This window comes from Dipodomys ordii, unplaced genomic scaffold (assembly GCF_000151885.1).
Source record: "Dipodomys ordii isolate 6190 unplaced genomic scaffold, Dord_2.0 Scaffold61, whole genome shotgun sequence".
NCBI lineage: Eukaryota > Metazoa > Chordata > Mammalia > Rodentia > Heteromyidae > Dipodomys > Dipodomys ordii.
In genome coordinates this window covers 4,262,196-4,276,054 of record NW_012267277.1, presented here as the reverse complement: position 1 = coordinate 4,276,054, position 13,859 = coordinate 4,262,196, and the positions used below count along the sequence as shown (strand labels likewise).

The 13,859-nt window shown below is 38.6% G+C and overlaps 1 protein-coding gene across 4 annotated transcripts in view; it reads left to right on the top strand.

Annotated features, from left to right (window-relative positions):
- Fggy (FGGY carbohydrate kinase domain containing) overlaps positions 1-5,380 on the top strand; it is a 363,024-nt gene extending 357,644 nt beyond the window's left edge. For 3 of the 4 annotated variants that reach the window (XM_013022325.1, XM_013022324.1, XM_013022327.1), the window contains 2 exons: positions 99-160; positions 5,151-5,380. In XM_013022325.1, the coding sequence (XP_012877779.1) occupies positions 99-160; positions 5,151-5,232 (144 nt within the window). In that variant the 3' untranslated portion in view covers positions 5,233-5,380. The remainder of the gene's footprint in view (positions 1-98; positions 161-5,150) is intronic. The other variant, XM_013022326.1, reaches the window with a different exon arrangement.
- The last annotated feature ends 8,479 nt before the right edge of the window (positions 5,381-13,859 follow it).

The window sequence follows — 13,859 nt, the reverse complement described above, 5'->3', positions numbered from 1 at the left end:
TAGAGGGAAGTGAATTCTAATGTTAATGCTCCGGCCTGTCACAGACCCTTTGGTTTAGCCTCCCAATTCAGTTCTCTGTGTTGTTTTCCATTTAACAGGAGGCAATGTCAGAAATGAGCAAAGTTGGGAAAGTTGTGTTTCCAAGACATGAAGATAAAAAGTAAGTGTTATATTTTTATGTGCACAATAATGAGCAATAAGAACACACACACACACACACACACACACACACACACACACACACATGCAACTATATTGGAAACAAATTTTCAGAGTCAATTAATCAATCCAATACTTTCACTTGATAGTTGAAAGAAAAAATTCCCAATGAGATAAGCTTTATTTATCAACTCTCAGATCTGTGTTTATCCCCCCAGGATCATGGGCAGCAGATTTTTCTCCATTCTTAAAAAAGTGAGCATCGGCTAGGTGCTGGTGGCTCATGCCTATAATCCAAGCTACTTAGGAAACTGAGCTCTGAGGACCATGGTTCAAAGCCAGCCCAGGAAGGAAAGTCTGTGAGACTCTTATCTCTAATAAACCACCAGAAAACTGGAAGTAGTGCTGTGGTTCAAGTGGTAGAGTGCTCGCCTTGAGCTGAAGAGCTATGGCACAGCGCCCAGGCCCAGAGTTCAAGCCCCATGACCAACAACAAAAAAAAAAGTGAGCATTGGAAGTGGTATTGTGGTTCAAGTGGTAGAGCACTAGCCTTGAGCACAAAGAGCCTCAGAGACAGTGCCCAGGCCCTGAGTTCAAGCCTCAAAACGAACAAAAATTTAAAAATAACAATAAAATAAAAAGTGAGCGTCTTTTAGATCTTCCATCAAAGGACCTGTCTATTTGTACACTTACTGGTGAGATTTCCAAAATGACCTTGAATAGTGTTATAACCCCAATTTAATAAAATATTTATTTTTTGAGCCCTGTTAATGAGTTCCCAATATGATTGATAAACTGCTATAAAACGTCATGCCAAGCTCATGGCAAGATATAGAGGGTCATAAGATTTATGAATATGTATTATAGCAAAACAAAGGGATCAAACCTGCCATCACAGTATTACCAGGTAGCAAAGTAGTCTGGAGAAGAAGAGGAAAGGTCGATGACCCTATACAAGTGAGGGAAAGCTTTGGGGAGGAGGCTAAATCTCAGTTGACTTTAAATGCTTAAAATAAATTGCTAGACAGACCAAGCAAGGAGGAACATCCTTGGTAGAGGGAATAGCTTGCAAAGTTATAAAAGTCTCAATAGCATGGTATTTGAGGGCACTACAAAAAAATATGAGAAGGCAAAAATAGAAAGTGTGAGATGGGGGATAACAAGGAGTAGTGTGGAAAGAGGAGGGCTGTTCATACATTGCTTGGAGGCCTTGCTCTAGCCCTGAAGCATCTTCTTGCTGGGGGAGTGGAGACACTGAGTTTTAAGCACTGATGGGAGCTAGTCAGATTTTACATTTTTAGCAAGATCTCTCATAGGGAATCATTTTGAAAGGTCTAAAGGTAGGAGTCAGCACTCAAGATGGAAAGCTTTTGATCAGCCCAGGTTAGTAAGGATGTTTAAAAAGGCCTCTATTAAGTTCCTGGCAGTGAGTTGGAAGATGAAGGGACAGTTGTGCAAATTGCCTTTATAATTTGAGGAAAGGATTTGAAGTTAAAACATAAAAACAAAATTTTAGCTGGATATTGGTGGCTCATACCTGTACTTCTAGCTATACAGGAGGCTGAGATCTAAGGATCATAGTTCAAAGCCAGCTGGGACAGAAAGTCCTGAGACTCTTATCTCCAATTAACCAACAAAATGCTAGAAGTAGAGGCATAGCTCAAGTGGTAGAAAACTACCCTTGAGCAGAAAAAGCCATGTAAAGACACATGAAACTTCTGAATTCAAGACCCAGTACTGGCATAAACAAACAAACAAATTTATCATACCATGTAATAGATGAGCAAAAAAAGCGCATATCTTCCAATGCATGGTCATTATTTAAGAAAGTTCAAAATGTCCATGAAAAAGCAATTCAGTTTCCTATTATTTCTTTATCTCCAAATGGATTCTGGCTGTTAACTCCTGAATATATCCCACAAGCTAGGATATATCCTAGAATATATCCTTCAAGCTAGGAGGAGCAGACTTTGCATGGCTTGATCAACCCACAGGGGGCTGTGGGTGTCTGTGGAAGCTTTGGATGTCACTTACTTTTCCCTGAAGATACTCGTGTGTGCACACACTTATGCAGGCACACACACACACACACACACACACACACACACAAACACACACAAACACATGCAGGCACACAGACACAAATTGTTTTTTTTTTAATTATGAAATCAGTTGCCCTAATCTTGAAAAGATTTTTGAGGGAACTCTGTTTTTCGGTTCTTCCCATGAAGCCGCTGTGTTCTCTTTTAAGAGTCTGGCATCTCCAGTGCAGCCAGGCACCCGTAGTGCTATACTGCCATCTGCAGGCAGCTGTTTTTTACAAACAGGAAATGAGCCATTTTCCCTCTGAGGCTTCATGATTTCAAGTTATATTAACCATGAGACATTGTCATAGGTCTTTGCCACCAGAAGCAGCTGACGGCTGGAGAGACTTTAGAAGAGTGCTCAATGGACTTAGGCTCTCTTACATAGAGCCTAATTTAATGACTATAGTTTGGTAAACAAATTTTTAGGAGGATCCCAAATTTTATTCTTACGTCCAGACCAGATATATATGTGGCTCTAAAACAGTGACTTTTAAAATATCCTTAAGTCAACCAAAGTCAACCCACAGGAGAATATATTTTGCAATTCGTTCATCTAATAATGGAGTGACTTCCAGAATATATTAAGAACTCTTAAAAGTGTAACAACAAAAAGCCCATGCAACTTCAGTCAGAAATGATGAAGTGGGCAGAGGGTGCAGCAGGGTGATACAGCCCTTGTCTAGCAGGTGTGAGGAACTTGGTATCCCCAGACACACAGAAAGAAAAGGAGAGAGTGGAAGAAGGAAGGAGAGGGAAGAGGAAGGAAAGGGAAGAAGAAGGGGAGAAGAGAGATAGGAAAGGGAGGGAAAGGAGAGAGAGGAGAGAAAGAAAGGGGAAAGAGGGAGGAAGGGAAAGAGAGAAAAATATAAAAAGGAAGAGGAAAAGAGAAATGACAAATACTTGAAAATACTTGACTAGGTATTTCTCCAAAGTATATAGATAAAGGGCCAGAAAAATTACTCAGTGTCACTATATGTGAATCAAAATTACAATGAGATATTACCTGACACCCAAAGGCAACAGTAACAACAAAATAGTAAGTGCTAGCAATGGTATAGAGAAGTCGGAACCTTGTATAGTAAAAGGATACTGAACTGTATATGGCCATTCTTCAGAAAATTGATAATATTTATTGATATGAAATAACAATTGATAATAATTGATCTGATCATTTCTCAATATGTACCCAAAGGAACCAAACACAGATTATTGAGGAGATACAATATCTAAAATGAGAACACCCAGGTCTACATCAGTGGATGAATGCATAGCCAAACATGATATGTACATACAATGGAATATGACTCAGTCTTTAACAGCAAAGATACTTCTGACATATACTACACCATGAATAAAAGTTGAAGTTCATGTTAAGTGAGATGAAATGACCACAAGAAGATAAATACTATATAATTCCCCTGAAAGCCAATGAACAAAGTTGTTAGGAAGTTTTTGTTACTAAAATCGGAAATCTTCAAGTCTTTGAGAATATCCTAATCCCTTTCTAGCAATTTTGAGGTTCCTCTGTCATGAGTCATACGGTGAAATAATGGCTTAAGAGCCTTAGCTTGTCATGGAGTATGATTAGAAGCAGAACCTTGTCCTAAAATCATTCTATGATCAATAAATTAACTGAGTTTGAGCAGCACCTTCATACTCCTAGATTAATTACTTATAAAGTAGTACTTACATCATTTCTCACATAACTGGCATTTAGTTCTAAGTGTTTTTCACATGTTATGTCAAGTACTTCACACACAGCTTTCTTGAGGTAGAACGCATAGTTGTCCTCATTTCTAGATGAGGACATAGGCACAAATCGATCAATTAATATGTCTGAGTCACATCGCTAGTCATGGGGTCATGTTTTATGTTGGCTATGTGTTTAACCCCATCACAGCTTTTACATTACCTTAATGCTTAAGGTAGAAATGTATGGGAAGTCCACGTTTCTGTATCTATCCAAGGTTTCTCTGACAACTTTTCTCCCCCAGTTCACAGCTTACAGAAAATCCTTCAGGTATGCACTCCTTTTTAGAGTACTGCAAAATGTACCAAGACATCTTGAACTGGTTTCGTCTATCCTCTCCCCCAGTAAGCTCCCCCCCAAGCAAGAGGAGTAAGGACTAAGTTGCAGGACTTAAGTATCATCAGTCCAGACTGCTGTTATTCCTTTCAGGATTTTGATTCCAACGCAGCTCCAGTTAGCTACTCTGCCACATGTTCTTTTATGACCAGTGTCAGTACTAATAAGTCTCACCTGAAGAGTCAGCCTGAGAACACAGAGAAAAGTCCAGACACCTGGAAAGCTGGACATGACTTCATGAAAGACATCAATTATATTTCTATTGAGGTTTCACTCAGAGCATTTAGTTGTGGAATCCATAAGACAAAAAGGTGTTTGCCCTCATCCCTGGTCATACTGTGGTTGTTAGGGCTATTTTGTGGGGAAGTGTTAGCAGTACCTGGGTTTTGAACACAGAGTCTCATACTTACTAGATAGGCACTCTACTGCTGAGCCACACCACCAGCATTTAGGGTAGGGTTTTGATCTGTGACTAGTCATGTTGGAACTGTGTAATGAATCTGTATAGGTGGTGGAGACTTTGAAGTCACATGATCTGAGCCTCACTTCCAATCTTGCTAGTGTTTACCTGTACTCTTCGGGTTGATTTCCTGAGAAAATATCCCTACCTCAAACATGGAGAAAATAGCACTTCACACAATTGATAGGTAACAGGTTTTAAATGTATCATTCTGTTGTTCATGATTCCGTCTGTATCTAACACCTGGGTAGTATCAGCATAACCATGACAGATTTATTCACACCCTTCTAAATGTAAGAGAAAGACACATGACAGCTTTGTCTTGAGATTGCTCAACATTTGCATATTTCTCCCACAGATATTATGACAAGAAATATCAAGTATTCCTGAAGCTGGTTGAACACCAGAAGGAGTATTCAGCAATCATGAGTGGAGACTGAACAGGGCTTGCAGGTGCAGAGGCCAGAAGTTCTGTGTCACTGCCTTAGGGGCTTCTGTCTTTCCCTTTTATATTCTTGATGCAGAAAGGTATTATTTTATCATTTCTGTATTGTCTTCTAATAATAAAAATATAGACATGCACAACCAAAGATAATCTTCTACTTCAAAATACCAGTATTATTTTGTTTCTTTTTTTTTCTATAGGCACTTAGATTTGCACTTGGTAGACAGGCATATTCAGTCTCTAGACAGACACTAGCATGGTGCCAAGACTTTTACATAGGGTCATAACATTTCATGTAAGATTAGATCTTGATTATCATCAAAGCCAAAGGAGCTTGTATTTGTTAATTGATTCTGTGTTAGACAATCAGTGAAAGATTGCTTTAGGTAGGATAAGTAATATGTACTGTGTATAAGATTCTTTTTACTTGTTTTGTTTAGTTTGCTTGTACCAGTACTGGGACTTGGACTCAGGGTCTGGGCACTATCCTTTAGCCTTTGTTTTGCTCAAGGCTGGTGCTCTCCCACTTGAGCCAGAGAAAGACTTCTGTATTGGTGGTGAATTGGAGATAAGTCTCTGGACCTTCCTGCCTGGATTTGCTTCTCACCATGATCCTTAAATCTTAGCCTCCTGAATGATGAGTATTACAAACTTGAACCACAAGCACTCAGCTATATTGTGCTTCCTTTGGCATTTCCCTTGCTTATACAGGATATAGTCTAGGGTCAGATGTTACATTTAATTGCAGAATAATCATTTTGCAATCATCCTATTAAAGGCAGGAATCATTGATAGAGCCAGGAGAATATTTTGATGAATAACAGGATGTATGCATGGTATTAAAATGTTTCTTCACAGATTGTTTATTAGTTACAAGAGGAAAAAGAATGTTAACTACATAGGGAAGAAATGGGACATCTAGATTGGATGACCAAAATTAACTTCAGATGGCTGAATAGACAACATGTGTCTCCAGATGTGACAGCATGAGAAAGAAACAGCATCTTTCTGGTTGCGAATGCATAACTCAAATCTAATCATGAGGAAACATCAGAAAAACCCCAAATGGGTCACATTCTGTTTTGTTTTGTTTTGTTTTAATGGGCCATTCAAAAATGTTCATGTCATAAAAACAGAGAAAGGCCTTAGGAAGTTTCTAGATTAAAGGAAACAAAAGAAATGTGATCATTTAAAAGCTTTTTAGGTAGACAAGTATTTGGAAAACTATATAATTGCTTTAGTTGATACCATAGCGCACATGAACACGCACAGACACACATATATACATATACACAAATTCACATACCGCTTGGGACCCAAGAAGTCATGGCTGATATTTTTTCTAGAGCTATCATAACTCAGATGAATTTGAATAGAGGGTTCTCTGAGGTCAGCCTTACAAGTAAGCAGATAGAATAGAAAAAGCCAATAGAACACAGTCAACAAACATCCTTCAGAGTATTTACTCTGTGTCAAGAATTGGGCTAAGCATAGTTATATGATTCCTGCCCTTGGAGTGTTCCCAGTCGAATGAAAAGGAAACAAGGAGCTCAATCATGCTCCATAGTGAGAGGCTACAGAAAAAGAAAGCACCTGCTGCTCAGAGCACAGCAGTCAGAAAAGGAAGAAAAAGGGTTGGCACGTGGCATGAATGTCACTATAATAACATAATTGATATGCTATGATGACTGACTTGGAATCCTCATCTTGTATTTTCCTTTTCTTAAACATTTTATGACTTAGAGATGTCCTTAACTTTTACAAGCCTTAATTTCCTCTTTTTGTTTTGCTTATTTATTTTACCTTAATTGTACTGTGAATAAAAATTAGAGCTCAATGCTTGCTAATCATGTGTTCTACCAGTTCAATCATATAGCTAGGAATCTCTTTGGTTCTAAATGGATATATTAATAGTAGCTGCCTTACAGGGTTTTAATGAGGATTTAATGAGGTAACACATGTAAAATACTTAGCTTGATTGCCTGGCCATGCTTGTCTTGTTCCAGGGACTGGTCCCTACAAGGTAATCAGAATGTCAACAGGAGCAGCAGACTAAGTAGGAAGGCTGTGTTCAGTTGAGAAGTCCAGCTCTGAAGTAGCATTCTTCAGAATCTAAGGAACCTTAGCAGGCACAAGGTGATAGTGAATGTGGGTGTGTGGTCCAACAGACCTAATATCAAGAGAAGGCCTGTTCATTCACAGCTAGTAGACTTTAGCCAGAGAATGAGTTGGTGATGAGAGGGAATAGAGTAGCACCCCATCAAAAAAGGAGGATAAAGCAGGATCTAGACAAGATATTAGGATGAAAATCAAACCAGATTCAGTTTCTAAAGTTGATGAATTCTGACTCAAAAACTTGGGCAAGCCAGGGCCAGTTCACACAAAGCACTAGTGAATGCTGTAGCTATTGTGGTTAGGACAGGCAGAGGCAGAAGAATGAATAATTAGCGACTATGTGCCCTCCCTTCCTGTTTTTACCAGTCCTAACTACAGCATTGTGAGGTAGCAGCATTAACCTCACAATATACTTGAGAAAGCTGAAGTTCAGAAAAAATTAAACACACACACACACACACACACACACACAACTGGCCTAGAGGCATCCAACTGGTAAGAGATTCAACCCAGATCTGTTTTGGTGCAAAAGTTTAAGTGTTGTCCAATTGCGCAAACTGAAAAGCAACCCTCTCCCACCATGTGCTTTCTGGTTACAGGGCTCCTACTAAAACTGATGCCTAGAAGTTGGACTTCCTCACTATAGCAACTCATAGCCAAACCAATCCTGACCTTCAATTCTCATGACTTTGTAGAGAAAGGAAAAGACATATAAATGAGGTGAAGAACTTGGTACACTAGAATTACCTTTACATGGCCAGAACAAGGAACAACTTGTTAGAAAGACCTTGGGCAAGACAGTTGGACAGTAAACCTCATTGGCTCCCTCTGAAATTGGGATCATCTGGTTACTGCCTTCTTTGGTCAGGGTAAGGATGAAGTGAAAAAGCTATATAGAAAGCCCTTTGCACAATTCCTTGAAGATAATAATAGGTTACCGAGTATTGTTTCTACATGGTTTTCCAGCCATGTTAATCCTCAAGAAAATCAACTACTATGTTTCAAGAAAACTGTAAATGTCTAAATAGATTTCTATAACCAAGTATAACTGGAAAACATAAATCATAGTTCCAGTATTCAACTCTTTGAATGGGGAAACTTTATTTAATGTACTTGCCTAAAGTATACTTAGATATTATGAATAAGAATTTTAGGATGGCCACAGTGGTTTATGAGTTTTGTTTTTTAATCTGTTGCCTATTGTAAGCTTTTCTTTCAAACTGAAGTCAGCCTTTGATTAATCATTTTGCAAAGGAACACACTACCAGTTTCAAATTTGACCAAAAAATACTTCCCATATGTGAAGAAAACAAATGTGGCTTTCAAAAGGACCAAAAAGAACAAAAGCTCAGCAAGAAGCTGGGAAAAATACAATAAGGATAGTAGAATAGTATGAGGTACTCGGACCCACTGTCAGAGTCCACTGGAGTCCAAGTAAGGTTTCTAGAAGAGATGCCCTTGCTCAGTCAGATCCAGACTGAGCAATGATCTTTCTCTTCAGACCATAGTTATGTCTTATCAATCAAACTGGGTCATTTAGATATCTAAGGAAGTAGTGGAAAAAAATCAAGATATCACTAGATGTGAAGAGATGAAGAAACTAGAAAATTTCGGTTTTAAAGATTAAAAGTGATCTGCTATTACTCACAGGCTGGAGAGCTGCTAAATCATTCTGCTTTTCTTATCCATTCCTTGGCCACTGGCCTGTGCACCCTTGGAGGACCCAGACCTGTGTTTTCAGCACCTAATGGGCACATAATGGGTACTCAGTAAATGGAAAACATAAATAGGACATTACTCAGAAAGTATGTCCAAGATACCTCATTTTAGGTCAACCTTTGGTATGTATTTATGTGTCTTAATTTAAGCAACTTTCCAAATCTTAAATATGTCTTGGTCACTAAGAGATTAAAAATATGTGTCATATCTAATAACTTACTTTTATATTTTTAGTGCATTCACACATGAATAACCATACAACTTTATTTGGGTTTCTAGCTCAAGCTCAAAAATGCTTTGCAAATTTTCACTGTTAACACAGACCATTTCTTGTATAATTTTTTTATGGGAAACCAATTACATCATGGTCCAGAAATACACATTGTTCCCTGGGCTACAGCACGACTACTTTTTGAATTCACAGCATACTTGACAAATAATTACCGTCAAAGAGTTAAAATGAAGGACATTATCACTAAACAAGGAACTAATGACTGTACAGAGCTGTGTAATGTAATTATACTTAAACTGGAACTTCAGATGAATTACAGAAGAATTGTTGTGTCTCTCATGTCTCCATTAATATACTTAACTGCTATTGACAGTAATTTAGGAAGGAATCCTGAATACAAAAAGCTTTTTTTTCTTTTAAAATTTCCAGAAGGAGAGGCTTAAAAATGTATACTTTTAAAGGATTTTTCCCCAAGACTTCTGAATATTAGACAATTTTACTACATTTGTAACACTAAATTAACAAGTAAACAGAAAGATTTCTGCAATATATCTAGACTTCCCAACTTTATCTATAACTCATCATTGATTTTGTTGTCAATATCCATTATGCATAGAAAATCACTTAACATTAGTTGTAATATAAATGTTCCTAAAGGCTTAATTTGTATTTGCTTAAGTCATGCATAAGCCTTAGTTTGAAGTATGCTCTCATTTAAAATCTAGAGTAAGACTGCCTCCTATTGTACAATTTTAATGCAAACTTGAAAGATGTCATATTTATTCATGCTTATTCAGATACTATCATGCCTAAATCATGGAATATTTCCTTATAAAGTTTCCAAATTTGTTACATGTACATCGTCTATTCTCATACAGTGTGAGAGCCCACGTTACTGGTACAAAACCCGCATCTCCAAGAGTGTAAATCACTTTGGCCTAAGATTGTGTAGCTGGAGCACAGATGTAGGACCACTCTTCTGCTTCTCCCTAAATAAATTCAATTAGCTTATTTGTGCAACAGAGGATGATTCATTAGTTTGCTAATTGCTCTCTCTTCTGTGCTTCCCCTTGTTAGCATGTCTAAATACCCTAGAGGCCCTTTCTCCTGTTCATTGGTTGATCAAAGGACTGCATTATTTCTACTGGCAAGCAGAGGTCAAGTAAGAAAGCCTTGGGCTAGAATCATTGAGTTCTGCTTTCATATCACAGCTTCTTTAGGTACTAATCCACACAGTGTCTGAATTCCCACAATTCAATTAACCTGTTAATCTTTGTGTCCTATCTATAAGGTGAGAACAAAGAAAATCTGCCTCATGGTATGATCCATGAAATGCCTGGCACAGAATCTGATGTAAAGTAGATGTACAACTAATACTAGTTTTGCTTTGACCCAATTCATATGTATTTTATAGAATTTCTAGAAGCAAAGCTTCCTTTCAAGTTGGACAATTTTATATCCAGTTGCTAAGGTAAAGCAAGCAACCATTATTGCACTCTTATTTTGCCAGATAGTTCCTGCCATTGCTTAAGGGAGTCAGTATGGTGTTAAGGAAAGGGGATATACATAGAAGGAGAAATCAACAACTACAGATACTTGGTCTGAGTACACAGAGAACAGCATGGCTGATGTATGTTACATGCAGATGCAGGCTGCCAGTAACACAAATGTGTCTGGAGAAAGAAAATGAAAGCTAAACATGACCAGCTCTACCTTTCTCTGCAAGGCAAAGTTGCAGGCCGTGGGTGGACCTTGTTCCTCAATACTTAGGCTGGGACCACATATGCCCATCTAGTTAAAAGCAGCCCCAACCCTTGTTACCCAGTGGGTATGGAATTGGTCTTTATTTCACTATTCCCTGAGCACTTGGGACCCCACCAAATCACAGTTTTCTCCTCTACCTACAAATATGTTTACCTAAACTGGCTTTCCCTCCTTGACATTTCAACATTGTCATTATGTGAAGTTACAAAGAAGGGTAAATATTAGCTCCTCTCAAATAGTTCACTGCATTATTCCTAACACAGTTGTTAAAGATATTCCTTACATTACATTTAATTATACCAGTCAGCCCTCATTTACATATTTTTAATTTCCAGCCTTACTAGTCCCTTCAAATTAGGCTTTGGAACCATCTCCCTCTGTGAGACTTAGCTGTCTTTTAACCATACGTTAAATTCTCCTTACTACTATACTACTATAACTTACAAGATAGCTTTCCTGTCCCGTCTAGCCCCCCATCCCCCAAAAAATTCCTGTCCCTAGTGAATGAATATGGAAGGCCAATCTGTATCTGCCTATTCCCAGCAAACACAATGGGGATGTAGTATTAATCCTCTTGTTTCCCTGTGGGGAAATTTAGCTACTTAGATGGAACCTGGATACCTTATCTAGCTTTCTCCAACATCCCCATCCCCTCAAGCTCAAATCCACTTTCCTGTCATACTCTAGCCACAAATTTGGGTCTTGCTTTAGCAAAAACACATCTCCCAGAGAGAGGTCTTCAGGCATCATTCCTAACCACACACATCTATTTATCTATTGCTTTGTCAACCCTTGTGATGCAAACTAAGTGGAAGATGGACTGTCTAATCTCTGAGGGCTTCCTGTCACCCTGCTTCTGATTATTTTCTTCTCTGGACTCTATGTGGTTGAGGGAATGTTATACTAGTTCTGTCTGATGACTGTGAGAAATGATGGTCATTATTTATTTCTGAACCAAGACTTTGTCAGCGTGAGACTCTCCAGACTTATCTTCCCTCTACACAACCACCTGGATTCTCCCTCAGGTACCAGTGTGAGCATGACTGAGTGTAGACTCGTATCAACCCACAGTAAACTGGAGGCTTAAGGGAGACATAAACCTTTGCTGTTGAAACCACTGCAGCTCTAAATTACTTTTTACCTCAGCATTGTGTCCTCTCCTGAATGGTACCACCATTTACTACTGCTACCCCCATTTACTACTTCTACCCCTGGCTATTAGATCCATCCTGATCCATCCTGAGGCCAAATTTGCCATGAGTGGAATGGTTCATTTACTCTTACCTAGGGTAAGGGAATTTAAAACCCTAAAACTGGACACCCCCATTCTACCCCTTTTCCCAATGAACATGTGTGCACACTCAATCTAGTGAAAAGCCAAAAGGCCACACTCTTAACTGCAGAGATGCCCAAGAGATTGTTTATCAGTAGGAATAGTTTTCAGTTGCAAGTGATAATAACCTCAGTGACTTATATGATGTTTATTATTTCCTCAATAAGCAATAAAAAGAAACAATCATCAAGTTGACATCTGGATTCAACATCCATCTATCCATTTAGAATGCTGGCATCACTTGGTTGCCTTTTGATTTCATTTGCTACTTCCAATTCCAAGGTGCTGCCATATCTAGAGGCATCATATTTTCATCCAAAGCAGAAGAGGATTTTTCTCTGTAGGTGGTTCTTTATTTTTATTTTTTTGTAGACCAAGGAAGAGCTATCTGGCAGATTTCTCCTTAGCTCTCCTTGGTATATTCTGAGCTGAAGGCAGACTACACCATTGGGATTTGCCAAGACTGGCCTACAAAAGCTCATGATGCTTTCCCTGGGCATGGTAAATTGTTGTTCCATAGAAACAGAGATAAGGGAACAGCTGTTTTGTAGGCAGCCAGAATAGCAATGCTTGGAAAAAAGAATTATGCTCAATACATTTGAGAAATACTGAGTCAATAGATTTTATTGGACTATAGGTGTAGTGTGATTGTAGAGTGCTTGCCCAGCATGTATGAAACCCTGGGTTTTATCCTCAGCACCTCAAAAAGAAAAGGAAAATAAAAGCAACTTTTGTTATCAGAGACCTCTTGATCATATACACTGTTTATTCATCAAATTAATGGCTTGATAAATGAAATTTAATTTGCCTATTGTGAAACAATTACATTATTGACATAAAAACTATTATATTTAATATTTTCTTACAAGTGGATGCTACTAATTATTGATGTCTAAACTAGAAAACAAAAGTAGGCTTAAAAACTGCTTAGTGTTACATGATTTTAATCCCAACTACTCAGAAGCCAGAAGCAAAAGAATTGAGAGTTCCAGGCCAGCCCAATAAAGTTAGCAAGATCCTGTCTCACAAACAAAACAAAAGCTAAGTGCTGGTGGCTTATGCCAGTAATCCTAGTGACTTAAGAGATAGAGATTGGAAGATCACCGTTCAAGGCCAACTCTCACAAGAAGTTTGTAGAAGTTCCATCTCAACCAAGAGCTCAGTATGGTGAAGCATGCCCGCCATCCTATATATGCTGGATGCTGAGATTTGGAGGATATTGCAGTTCCAGAACAGCCCAGGCAACAACCAAGTTTGTGAAACCCCTCTCAACTGAAAATGCTGAACATGATGATGTGTGCATACCATCGCAGCAACAGTGGGAAACATGATAGGAAGAACATGGTCCAGGGCAGCCCACATAAAAGGTGAGACCTGACCTCAAAAATAACAACAACAACAACAACAAAAAATAACCAGAGCAAAATGGGCTGGAGTCCTGGCTCAAGCAGCTACAACA